The sequence below is a fragment of the Vulpes vulpes genome, chromosome X (genome assembly GCF_048418805.1).
Source record: "Vulpes vulpes isolate BD-2025 chromosome X, VulVul3, whole genome shotgun sequence".
NCBI classification, from domain to species: Eukaryota; Metazoa; Chordata; class Mammalia; order Carnivora; family Canidae; genus Vulpes; species Vulpes vulpes.
In genome coordinates this window covers 62,644,634-62,658,312 of record NC_132796.1, presented here as the reverse complement: position 1 = coordinate 62,658,312, position 13,679 = coordinate 62,644,634, and the positions used below count along the sequence as shown (strand labels likewise).

General features: G+C 35.4%; 1 protein-coding gene across 1 annotated transcript in view; it reads left to right on the top strand.

Annotated features, from left to right (window-relative positions):
- POF1B (POF1B actin binding protein) overlaps positions 1-13,679 on the top strand; it is a 112,863-nt gene that overhangs the window by 79,935 nt on the left and 19,249 nt on the right. Inside the window, exons 8-11 of the mRNA XM_026016762.2 lie at positions 5,728-5,755; positions 8,299-8,373; positions 12,419-12,511; positions 13,342-13,455. Coding sequence (XP_025872547.2) covers positions 5,728-5,755; positions 8,299-8,373; positions 12,419-12,511; positions 13,342-13,455 — 310 coding nt within the window. The remainder of the gene's footprint in view (positions 1-5,727; positions 5,756-8,298; positions 8,374-12,418; positions 12,512-13,341; positions 13,456-13,679) is intronic.

Here is a 13,679-nt window from a genome sequence, read left to right as displayed (position 1 = left end):
GTGAATATTGAACTACCCTTGCAATCCAGGAATAAATCGCACTTGATTATGGTGAATGAGTTTTTAAATGTATTGTTGGATTTGGTTTCCTAGTATTTTATTGAGAATTCTTGTATCCATGCTTATCAGTGATACTGGCCTGTGTTTCTCTTTTTTGTGGAGTCTTTGTCTGGTTTTGGTATCAGGGTACTGCTGGCCTCACAGAGTGAATTTACATGTTTTATTTTCTTTCATATTTCATGTAATATTTTGAGAGGAATAAGTAATAGCTCTTCTTTAAATGGTTGGTAGAATTTTCCTGTGAAGCCATCTGGCCCTGTACTTTTGTTTGTTGGGAGCTTTTTGTTTTTTGATTAAATTTCTTTGCTGGTTATTGGTATACTCAAGTTTTCTATTTATATTTCTATTGCTTCCTGTTTCAGTTTTGGGAATTTATCTTTCTAGGAATTTATTCATTTCTTCCAGGTTGTCCAATTTGTTGGCATATAGCTTTTAATATTCTCTTATAATTGCTTGTGTTACTGTATTGTCAGTTTTTATTTCTCCTATCTTACTTAAGATTTTATTTATTAGGGTGCTTTCTTTTTTCTTTTTGATAATTCTGACTAGAAATTTATCAATTTTATTAATTTTTTGAAGAACTATCTCCTGGTTTCATTGATATTTTCTATTTTTTGTTTCTATATTATTTATTTCTGCTCTAATCTTTATTATCTCCTTCCTTTTAATATAGCTCCTTTAGGTGTAAGGTTAGGTTTCTTATTTGAGATTGTTCTTGCTTCTTGAAGTAGGCCTGTGTTGATATATATTTCCCTCTTAAGTTCACTTTTGCTACATCCCAAAGGTTTTGGATAATTTTGTTTTCATTTTCATTTGTTTTTATGTATTTTTTATTTCTTCTTTGATTTCTTGTTTGTATGATTCATTGTTTAGTAGAATGTTGCTTAAGCTCCATGTATTTGTGGTTTTTCCAAGTTTTTTTCTTGTGGTTGATATCTTTTTCATAGTGTTGTGGTCAGAAAAGTTGCATGGTATAATTTCAGTCTTTATGTGTTTGCTGAGGCCTGTCCTGTGACCTAATATGTGATCTATTCTGAAGAATGTCCTATGTGCACTTGAAAAGAATATGTATTCTCCTGTTTTAGGATGGAATGTTCTGAATATATCTGTTAAGTCCACTGGGTCCAGTGTGTCATTCAAAGCCATTGTTTCTTTGTTGATTTTTTGTTTGGATTATCTGTCCATTGATGTAAGTGGGTTGTTAAAGTTCCCTACTATTATTGTATTATTATCCATTAGCTCCTTTATGTTTGTCATATCTGTTTTACATACTTAGGTGCTCCCATGTTGGGTGCATAAATATTTAAGTTATTATATCTACTTGTTGGATTTTTCCCATTATGATTATATAATGCCCTTCTTTGTCTCTTGTTACAGTCTTTGTTTTAAATTCTGGTTTGTATGATAGAAGTATTGCTCCTCGGGGTTTCTTTAGACATCCCTTTTCCTGATAAATGTTTTTCCATCTCTTCACTTTCAATCTGCAGGTGTCTTTAGGTCTAAAATGCACCTTTTGCAAGCAGCATATAGATAGGTCTTATTTTTTAATCTCTTCTGACACCCTATATCTTCTGGTTGACACATTTAGTCCATTTACATTCAGAATAATTATTGGTTTGTGTGCATTTATTACTTTTTTGGTCATTGTTTCTCAGATTTTCTCTGATTCTTTCTTGTCTTTGTCACTGCTGGTCTCTCTTTTGCACTCAAATAGTCTCCTTGAATATTTCCTGCAGACCTGGTTTAGTGGTTATGAACTCCTTTAGTTTTTGTTTGAGAAAGTATCTCTCCTATTCTGCATGTTAGTCTTGCTGGATAGAGTATTCTTGACTATAGATTTTTCTCATTCAGCACTTTGAATATATCATGCCACTCCTTTCTGGCCTGCCGAGGTTCTATTGAGAAATCTGCAGTTAAACTTACGAGTCTTCCCTTATAAATTAAGGACTTCTGTTTTGCTACTTTTAAGATTTTTTCTTTTTCACTATACTTTGCAAATTTAATTATAATATGTATTTTTGTTGGCCTGCTTTTCATGATTTTGATAGGAGTTCTCTGCCTCCTGGATCTGAACATCTGTCTCCTTTCCCAGATTAAGAAAGTTTTCAGCTATTATTTCTTCAACTAAATTTTCTGCCCCCTTTTCTCTCTTTTTTGTTTGAAAATGATGAAATGATGCAGTCATTGAGTTCCCTAAATCTATTCTTATATTCCATTAATTCTTCTTTCTCTCTTTTTTACCAGCTTCATTATTTTCCATTATTTTGTCTTCTGGGTCACTAAATCATTCCTCTGCTTCTTCAAGCCTGTTGTTGATTGCATCAAGCTTGTTTCCAATCTCATTTATTGTATTATTCATCTCTGATTGACTCTTTTAAACTCTTTTATCTCTGTGGTAAGAGTCTCACTAATGTCCTGTATTATTTTCTGAGGCCTAGTGAGTATTCTTATGATTATTCCTTTAAATTCTCCATCAGGCATGTTATTTATGTTTCTCTTAGATCTATGGCTGTGGCCTTATCTTGTTCTTTCATTTGGGATAAATTCCCCTGTCTTGACATTTTGTCTTAGTGTCTGTCTTCTTCTTTGTGTTGGAATGGCCAGTTATGTCTCCTGCTCTGAAAGTAATGGTCTTATGAAGAAGAGGTCATATAGTGCAGGGCCTGGCACTTCAGAGAGTGTTTCTGGTATGTGCTTTGTACACTCTGCTGTAATATTTGGCTTCAGATCCTTCAGGCCAATCATCTGCATAGGCTCTCCTTGTCTGCTATGGGCAGTGTTTGGTACCCGGCATGAATGTGGTGAGTTTTTACTCACTGTGCTCTGGTCTGCTTGTGAAATGAGACTTGACACCAACTCCATCAGGACCGAGGCCCTACAGAACTCTCATCAGGAGATGTGGTGTGAGCAGGGATCTATGCTGGTCTTCTGGAGGAAGGGCCCAATTTGCTGGTACTGAGGTAAGCTTGACTTAGAAGGACAAACCCATCAAAGTGCAAGCAGGTAGGCTTGGTATAAGCAAGGTATTCAATGTCCCTGCTGAGCTGCTTACTACAGGTGGCTCTCTGTTTATGTTGAGTGATAGGGGTAGGAAATTGTGCCAGCCAGGTCCCTTCTTCCCAGAAGCCTTTCTGTAAAAGCTGCCTCTCAGGGATGTGCTCTGAGAAGAATGTATAAACTCCCCACTGTGTGCCCCTGGGCATACTTCAGATATTTGTTGCCATGCCTTCTGTCTCCAGGTTCTTTGCCTGCCTTATCTCTAGAAGTGGAGCAGTGCTCTCAGGGCTCTATCTTGGCCAAACTAGATGTCCTTTAAAACTAAGTTTTAGGGCAGCCCGGGTGGCTCAGTAGTTTAGCACCTACCTTCAGCCTGGGGTGTGATCCTGGAACCCCGGGATCGAGTCCCATGTCAGGCTCCCAGGATGGAGCCTGCTTCTCCCTCTGCCTGTGTCTCTGACTCTCTCTCTTTCTCTCTCAAGAATAAATAAATAAAAATCTTTTAAAAAAATAAAAAAAATAAAACTAAGCTTTAAGCCCTATTGGTTGCAAGGTCTGACTAAATTCAGTCTTTCTCATTTTCCAAGCCAATGGCTTTGGAAAAATATTCTCCATGTGGGTTTCCCTGTGTGCTCCTCTTTCTCTCACTCTTCTCAGTGACCATGGCTCTCCCCTCCACAGCACCCAGAATCTGTTTCTCCCCTAAATCACATCTCCACATTTCCTGCATTTAATGTGACCACTTGTCTCCCTTTAGTTGTGGAGTTTGTTCTTTCAGTCTTCAGGTTGATTTCTGGGATATGTAGGATGATTTGATAGTAATCTAGTTGTGTTCACTAGAATAGAGGAACCTGGAGTCCTCCCACTCTGCTGCCATATTCCTCTTCTCTACTGCCACTGTTTTTTATTTCTGCCCATTGTATTTCTATCCACCATCCCCTGGTGAGGATGGAGATGTAATCTGCATTGACCTCTCCCCCTCTTTGGTCTGTTATCATTGTGTTCACTCACTCTATTCCTCTCTCCTTTCATTTCCACTTCTCATCTTTTTCCATGTTACAATTTAGCAATGAGTGGGTGCAGGGTCAAAATTAAGGAAGATTGTCTCAGGAAACCATTCTGATTACTTTAAAGCATTGCAGTATTAAGTGATGTTGATTGTTACTTATTTTATTTCTTTGTTTGGTTTTCTTATATGTAGAAAGAAATGACTAGGAACATGGGTATTAGGTTGGATTCTGAAGTGAAATTTTTAACATAAAGATCTCTTAATACCATGATAATTCCAGTTTATAGTAATGGAAGATGACTAAAATTGTAATGATTCATGTTTTTAACTTCTTGTAACTCCCAATTTATGCATGCTGTTACTGTAGTAAAGCATTCAAAAAGTACATGATATTTTATTTATTTATTTATTTATTTATTTATTTATTTATTTTTCTAGGGCCTCCCCACAATTTCTGTTTTGGTCAACACAGGAAATACCTACCACAGACATACATACAAATGACTATAAATGTGTAGTCATATATCAGGAAATTGAATCTTCAGTTATCTTCCTCCACATTAGTTTGTCTTTATAAAAAAATTTATGCAAGGTGCTTTGTACAGTGAGTGACCCTCTTATCTCTGTAAGCAATATATTACTCATAAGCACTTACTTAGAAGGTGAAGATAGGAGGTGAGGTCCTAACATATCTCTTAATATACTTTCCTCTTATACTGAAGATATGGCACTCATATACCTTTGATTTTATACAACCATCTTTAAAATATTCTCCCTTGATGTCAGAACACATGTACTGTGTTTTTGTTTGAGAAGTATGTTCACCATATATTTTGCTCCTAGTTCTTTAATTAAGCACAGATGGAGCAAGTAGGCAGAAATAAAGGCCTGTATCTTGCCACTGACACCAGAACTGTATTCTTTTCCACTCATTATTCCCCAAAGGAGCAAGTACCAGACTGGTATAATCACTAACAATTCTTTTGCAGCATTTAGGTACCTAACATGACTTCACAAAGGGTCTTCCAACCCTGGGACCTAAACATTCATTTTGATGCTGGAAGTTCTATTATCCCACTAGAATTTTGGTCACATTGCTTAAGGCTCTGTCCCTACAACATTACAACATTCAAATATTTTTAAAGTTTTGTCATTGCCATATATACTATAGTGTAGATTGAATGAGTGGGCTTGTCTTGCAAGTTTTGATTTGATTAAAAGGCTATGAATAACTTTAAGACTCTATAGAGAGAAGCTGGGCTCAACACTGAAAGTGAGCAATACAGGAGAAAAGGGAGGTAGAAATAGAGAACAATTATTATTGTTCATTCACTCAGGTAGCATTTATTGTCAGTGCCAAGGACTTGTGCATCTAGTCACATATGGACAAGTGCTAATGGATGGCAGTAACTGACTCTATATATTCTTTTGGTTTGTTATTTTGATATTGTTCATTTTTAAGAGATTATCTAGTTCTAGGAAAATTATTTTTGTCGAGTGTCATTTTAGTTAGTTTATAATTTCTTATTTGAATTATAAATTGAAATGTTGCTATTATGATATATCAAAAAGTAAGATAAAATAATTTGAACATTAGCATTTATATATGATTTATTATATACATTTTCTTAAGGTTTTCTATATTTTTTTCATTCTTACAGCAAAGAGGATTTTGAGTCTTCATATGAGGTAAGTGCAAAAATAGTTGAAAATTAAATATAGTTGATAACAAAGCAGATTCTGATATTTTTGCTCATGATATTGTTTTAGTTTGGTACCTTTATTAGACTGGAAACACAGATTAGTGTGTCTTTAAAATTATAGAACTATTTATATATTTGTAATGGCTATAAAAAGTAACAATAATTGGGGTGCCGAAATGGCTCAGTTGGTTGAGCTTCAAACTCTTGATTTCAGCTCGGATCATAACCTTAGGGTTGTGTAGTTGAGTGCCACATTGGGCTCTGTGCTCAGTGTGGCATCTACTTGAGCTTCTTTCTCTACCACTCCCTCTCCCTCTGTCCCTTCCCCCACTGTCTTTCTCTCTCTCTTTAAAATAGATAGATAAAATCTTTAAAGTAATAATAATAAAAGTAATTATTCATGCAAAAATATTTTACCAGCTGTCAAAAAGTATATTTTATCAGCTGTCATTTATGATTTAATTTGTCTTTGCTTATCAAAACATATAAAATTTCATTGACCACATATTCCCTGCTTTAGAAAATTGAAATCTACATTAATTAAATAAATAGCAAATTTAGTTTTAATGTATTTTGAAACCTTATGTGACTTATGCCAAATAGATAGCAACCTAAAGTAAATTTTTTCCAAGTATTAATTCTATTATATATGCATATTTTGTTAGTAATTACTTTTAATTGAATGAGTCATCAAATGAAAGAACTGATTTCAATGTAATAAAAAAGCACACTGGCTTCTTTTGTGTTTTTTCTTTATTTCCAATGTATTCATATACTGCATTCATTACAATAATTCAGTAAGCCCTAGACTGCATTAAGTACTGACTTCAATTCAGCTTCTCACTTAAAATTAGTTGAAGCTTCTCACCAGAGGGGAGGTCAATGGAGGGATGTATAAAACAGATATAAATGGCTTAAGAATACACTTAATTTGATAAGCACTGAGAAATGTATACAGTTGTTGAATAATTATATTGTACACTTGAAACTAATATAACACCACATGTTAATTATACTTGAATTAGAAAAAAAGAAAGCAATGATGCTTGGTGAGCTGGGCATGGGATTTGGGGAGATAAGTGTCTGGCTGTGATACCTTAGCTTCAGTCCTTGGCTCTCTGTGTTTTTTTAAAGATGTATTAATTTATTAGAGAGAGAGAGAGAGAGAGAATGTGTGTGAGCTTGGGTAGAGGCAGAGGGAGAGGGAGAGAGAGAATCTTAAGCAGGCTCCACACTTGGCACCAAGACCAAGGTGGAGCTTGAACCCAGGACCCTGATATCATGACTTAAGCCAAAATCAAGAGTCAGACATCAAACTGACAGAGCCACCCAGGCACTCAGCTTTCTGTGTTTTTGTAAGGACAGCATTCTTCTATGGGTTTGGAGGAGGGGAACTGAAGTCAGGAGTACTGGATGGTATTTTAATAACTTATCTTGTAGCAGCCATAGAGATAAGTCACCCCCTGAGGAAGAGGACAAGATATGCTCTGAGGAAGTGGATTCTTGGTCAGTCATCCAAGGAGGAGGGTCTTGGGCATGTGGAGGGGGAGACTCTACTTCTATTAGAATCTCCCTCTCTTGGATCTAGACCTTAAAAAGGGAACTGTATGGATATGAGCTTCAGAATGGGGACAATAAGATAATGTGGAAGACAGAATAATGGCACCCCCAAAGATGTCCATATCCTAATCCCTGAAACCTTTGAATATGTTACCTTAACATGGCAAAACAGACTTTGCAGATGTAACTAAGTTAAGGATCTTAAAGTAAGGAGATTACCCTGGATTATGTGGGTGGACCCAATGTAATCACTAAGGGTCCGTAAAAGAGGGAAGGAGGAGATCAGAGTCATATCTGCCAATAGAAGCAGAGTTTGGAGTGATGAGGCCACCAGCCAAGGAATTCAGGAAGCTGGTAAAAACAAAAAGGCAATAAAATAGATTCTCCCCTAGAGCCCACCAAAAGAATACAGTCTTGCTGACATGTCAATTTTAGCCCACTTACTTCTCAATGGTGGTGTGGCAATATCTTAATTTTTCAGAAGTTATCATAACTCAATGTAAATCCTCAACAAGCCCTAATTTTATTTTATTTCCCCAAATTTTTGTTATTTGAAAAAATCAGCATTTAGAATGTCGTATCTACCACCCAACAAGCTTTCAGTTGTTGAAAGATACACTGAAATAGAGTGTTTAATGGGATTTGATAGCCATCTTCTTGTTTTTTTAAATTACTTTTTTTAAAAAGTAGAAATGGAACATCCAGTTGGCAGCTAAAAGCTTTTCCCTAAAATTCCTAGAATCAAGGTTCTTTCCATAGTGTATACGGTATAATCAATTTTTTAAAAGTAAGAACTGATAAGGCTAGAAATGAAGTTGGTAGCAACTATTGCCAAGAAAGTGAATAATTTTTTGATGTTCCCAAGAATATGCTCTGCTGCACAGAAGTCTGTGAACTACTGACCCTAAGATTAAAATACAGATACATTAAATGCATCTGTTAAATGGATAAGCTTCTCTTTTCTTACAGTCAGAAGACATTGAATCCTTGATTCCTAAAGGATTGTCAGAGTTTACGAAACAGCAAATTCGCTATATTCTGCAGGTGAGATGGGGTCAAGAGTGGGTATGAGATCAACAATGACAACTAGCCAAGGATGCTTCCATTAATTAAGAACAGAAAGTTTTAAATAAAAATCCTGTTTCACAAGAGTTGATTATACTTTGATTAAACAAGTGTTGCATTATAGTTTGTTCAGACTGTTACTCATATCAAATACCTTAGCATTTAGTTAAGCTTTCTAGAAGTACTGTTCTCTGCCATGGAATGGCCCTATTCTCTCCCCACTGCTATAGCACAACTTGACTCTAATTTATAACTTTGCCCTTATCTTCTCCATTTTCCATTCTACCCCTCCCTATCCCAGCCCTTGTTGGTGAGAGTTGGGAAAGACCAGTGCCTTGCTTTTTCTGATTTGTGGAATGACAGAGACTACTGGAGCAGTGAATTTCCCTACAATAAAGGAAGAAACAGAATATAGGTGCTAAAAGAATATGGTTCAAGAGTACATCTTTTTGCAAGAAAAGATTGCAAAGATAAATGGATCAAGTTTTTTTCTCACTCTGTAGATCTCTGTTTTTAATTGGTATATTTAGACCAAGTTGTAATTATTGATGTTAAAACTAGCTCTGCTATTTTTATTTTTTGTTTTCTGTTTGAGGTTTCTTTGTTTTTGGGGGTTTTTTTGGGGGGGGGTTGTGTTTTTTGGTTGTGTTTTTTGTTTATTTCCTGTTTTCTTGTCTTGATTTCTTATGGATTGATTGAAAATGTTTTAGAGTTCTATTTTTATTTATCTCTAGTACTTTTGAGTGATCTCACTATAGCCTTTTTTTAAATAATAAATTTATTTTTTATTGGTGTTCAATTTGCCAACATAGAGAATAACACCAGGGCTCATCCCATCAAGTGCCCCCCTCAGTGCCCGTCACCTATTCACCCCCACCCCCCGCCCTCCTCCCCTTCCACCACCCCTAGTGCGTTTCCCAGAGTTAGGAGTCTTTATGTTCTGTCTCCCTTTCTGATATTTCCTACCCATTTCTTTTCCCTTCCCTTCTATTCCCTTTCACTATTATTTATATTCCCCAAATGAATGAGAACATATAATGTTTGTCCTTCTCCGATTGACTTATTTCACTCAGCATAATACCCTCCAGTTCCATCCACGTTGAAGCAAATGGTGGGTATTTGTCGTTTCTAATGGCTGAGTAATATTCCATTGTATACATAAACCACATCTTCTTTATCCATTCATCTTTCGATGGACACCGAGGCTCCTTCCACAGTTTGGCTATTGTGGACATTGCTGCTATAACCGTTTTATTGGTTGCTCTAAGAATTACATTATATATCCATAATTTATCCCAGTGTATTGGTGTCAACATGTTGTCAGTTTCAGTGACTGTAGAGAATTTTGCTTCCTTTATCACTCTTTACTCTCCACATTTATAACATAATTATCTTAAATATTTCCTCTTTGTGAATTGAGTTCCACTGTTAGAATTTATGCTTCAACCATCAAATATAATTTAGAAAATGCAAGAGAAGGAAAGCCTACTTTGTTTACTGATATTATTACTTCTGATGCTATTCCTTTTTGATGTTCTAAATTCCTTTCTTTATCATTTTATTTCTCTTCAGAAACCTCCCTTCACTCTTTTTTTTTAGGGTGGGTCTGTTAGTTACAATGTTTTTTTCAGTTTTCACCATCTGATAATGTTGTGATTTCCCCTTCATTCCTAAAGGATATTTTCATTAGATACAGAATTTGTAGCTGACAGTTCTTTTCTTTCAGCACTTAAAAATGGTTTGCTATGTCACCTCTGGCCATTAAGATTCCTGATTAAAAATATGCTGTCATTTAAATTGTTATTACCAATAGTTAAGATTTCTCTTGCTGTTTTCAAGGTTTAAAATTTTAAAATTATCTTTAGTTTTAAGAAGTTTGACTGATTTGTCTGGGGGTTGATTTCTTTGGGTTTATTCTGTTCCAGATTTGCTCAACTTCTTGAATCTATACTTATGCTTTTTGCTAGCTTGGGGAATTTACAACCATCATTTCCTAAAATACTTTTTCAGCTCCACCCTCTTGTTTATTTTTTTCTAGGATTTGTATGACATGTATGTTAGCTATGTCTTATACTCTTACAGGTCTATGAGGCTCTGTTCAATTATTTTCCAGTCGATTTTCTCTCTGATGTTCTGATAAAGTACTTTCTAGTCCATCCTTTGAGGTTTTTGGTTTTTTAGCTATTGAGTTTTACAATTCTAGAATTTCTATTTAGTTATTCTTTACATCTTCTATTTCTTTTCTGAGATTTTCTGTTTTGTGGCTTAGACTTTCTATTTTTAAATCTGTTTGTAATTTTTTTATTGGATTATGTTTATGATGGGTGCTTTAAAATCCTTATCAGACAATTCTAATATTTGTTACCTTGATGTTGGCATTTGTTAATTCTTTTTCTTATCAAGGTAAGATTTTCCTGGTTCTTAGAATGACTAGTGATTTTTTTTAAATTTTATTTATTTATTCATAAGAGACACAGAGAGAGGCAGAGACATAGGCAGAAGGAGAAGCAGGCTCCATGCAGGGAGTGCGATGTGGGACTCCAGGATCATGCCCTGAGCTGAAGGCAGATGCTCAACCATTGAGCCACTCAGGCGTCCTGATTAGCGATTTTTTAAATGAAACCTGGACATTTTGAGTGTTATAATTCTGAATCTATTCAAATCTTCTGTTTTAGTAGGCCTCCTTTGGTACTGAAATAACAGAGGATATGGGGGCACTGTTTGTTACTGCCAGCTGGGTGTGGAAGTCCACCCCCCTTAGCCTTTGTTGACATTGATCAAGGGCGGACCTCCTTGTTTCTCTTGGGCAAGGATAGAAATTTTGATTTCCTATGAGGGCCCCACTGATTTCACCATGGTTTGGATGTAGAAAGGTGCCTCATTACTGTTTTCAAGTTGGCCTCCACTGACACTGCAAGGTTAGTGGCCTCATTTCTGTTGAGCAGTGATGAAAGTCTGGATTCATCATTGAGAAACCTCTGACATCACCCCAGCAGGAAGATGAAACCATATAATATTACTACTGGATAGCATGAAAATCTAGGCTCCTTTCATACTCTCAACTGAACAACAGTGCTTGGGGTTCTTATTTTTTCTCCAGTGGGGTGAAGGTTCCCTATCTCCACCCTGCCTTCTCTAACACCAACCTGGCAAGTAGTGTTGGTGGACCTTTTTAGAGCCTGGTGAGGGAGAAAGTCTAGGTTCCCTTCTTGGACTTTGATGGTTTGGGTCGAAATAAAGTTGAAGGTTATTCTATGTGGTGTTTGGCTGGAATAGAGTGGTTATTATCTAAAAGTTCTCTGCCTTGCTAGGTTGCTCTTTTATTGGTCCCTTGGCTAGAGAAAGCAAACTTTTCTAAAGACTTCTGCTGTCTGTATCCAGTGGGGTTTCTGAGTTACTGACTTCTCCAATACTGGCTTCTGTGATACATGAATTAAAAAGAAAGCCCAGGAACTCACTTCTGTGTTATTTTGGGGGTCACAATGTTCGTAACCAGACTTCCTTCTTTCTACCTTACTGTGTCTTTTTATGTTTGTTTTATACATAGTAATGTCCAGGGCTTTTAGTTATACTTAGAAGGAATAAGGAAAATATTTCAACTCCATCTTGCCAGAAATGAAGTTGCTTGTTTTTAAAACCATTTTTTAAAAGAAGTGAGTTTAATCTACTGAAAGGGATTTTCTTCCACCTCTTTAAATTTGAGATGTTTCTATACTTCAAGATTAAACTTAATTAGTATTATCTTCTCACCTCAGGAAAAATCCCGGCATTTGGCAGCATACTTAAGGATATGCATTTTATTATTTATCATAGCTATGATATCTTCAGGAATACTGATTGTAACATACTTGTAATAACATATTTGTGGATGTTAAAATGCCTTGTATCACTATTCTGATATTGTTATATAAAAAATAAATCTGTTAATAAGTTTGCCTATGGGAACAGAAAAATAAGACTACTATCACTTATATTGTCTGTAACTGCTAGTAAATACAAACCATCAATCCTTTTCTTCCTCCAGATGAGGGGTATGTCTGATAAGTCACTCCGGCTAGTGCTGTCCACATTCAGCAACTTACGGGAGGAGCTTGGACATCTTCAAAATGACTTGACAGTAACACTTATTTTGATTTTTCTTTACAAAGCCTTCCTAGTTCCTAATTTCCTAACATAGAAATGAAGTCATTTAATCTAACCTTTCAAAATTTAATACAATGCAGCAATATTATGCTCACCCAGACATAGTTATTGTCTTGAAAAGATTAATTGAGGTTCAAAGAGGAGATAAGAGCTCTCCAATGTCAAAATGAAAGTTGGGTATGCACTTATTATTTAGTTTACCACTAATGTATTTTAATACCTATAGCCAGGAAGTATCTTGAAAAATTAGAATAATATAACTCATTGAATGGGAATTTCCCCTTTTTTTCTGTAATAATAAAGCATAATCTGAATTTCTCTGAATACTTGAAAACTTCTTTCTCAAGGAAGTTAACCTTTTCTATTTTCCATTTTAGTTGGTGTTCTTGGTGTCATCAGCTATATACATTCAGAATACCTTCCATATAATGAATAACTCCCTGAAAACTGCAGTGTGTTATTTCATTTCTGGGTTCTGATGAACATATTTAGACTCCAAAAAATTAACCACCTGCTAGGGTTAACAAGGAATCTTTGTAGATTGAGACAAAACATTAAAATAATTTAAAGATTCTGCTTCGTTGAACTTAGAATTAGTTCATCAAAAGGTCTCTTAGAATGCAGGTTTTTTAAGTTTCATCCATTTGTATCTTATATTTTGCTTGACTTTTTAGAATTCTGTTTTATCAGGCAACTGCAAATGAAACAAGTGCTTATTTAAGCCTTCCAATGTAAACGAGTCTTTGTATTATGTGTTGACAAGTTTCTGTAATTCTGAATCTTAAGAAGTAATTTTGCTTTTAGTCACTGGAAAATGACAAGATAAGACTTGAGAAAGACTTGGCATTCAAAGAAACTCAAATAAAAGAGTATGAAGAACTCTTGGCATCGGTGAGAGCAAATAATCGCCAACAACAGGTAAGTTGATATCTTCATTGATGATAAACTAAATTGATAGCTTTTCATATCCAGAATAACTGACACCTTATAGTTATGACATACAATCCAAAAGGAATTAAAGTATGATGTAAAAATTTATTCATATGAGAATTGAGTGGCTTTATTTCCAATGACTGAAAACCTTCTCATAAAAACAGATAACCTTGTATACTTTAGATATAAAGTATGTACAATCCACAATT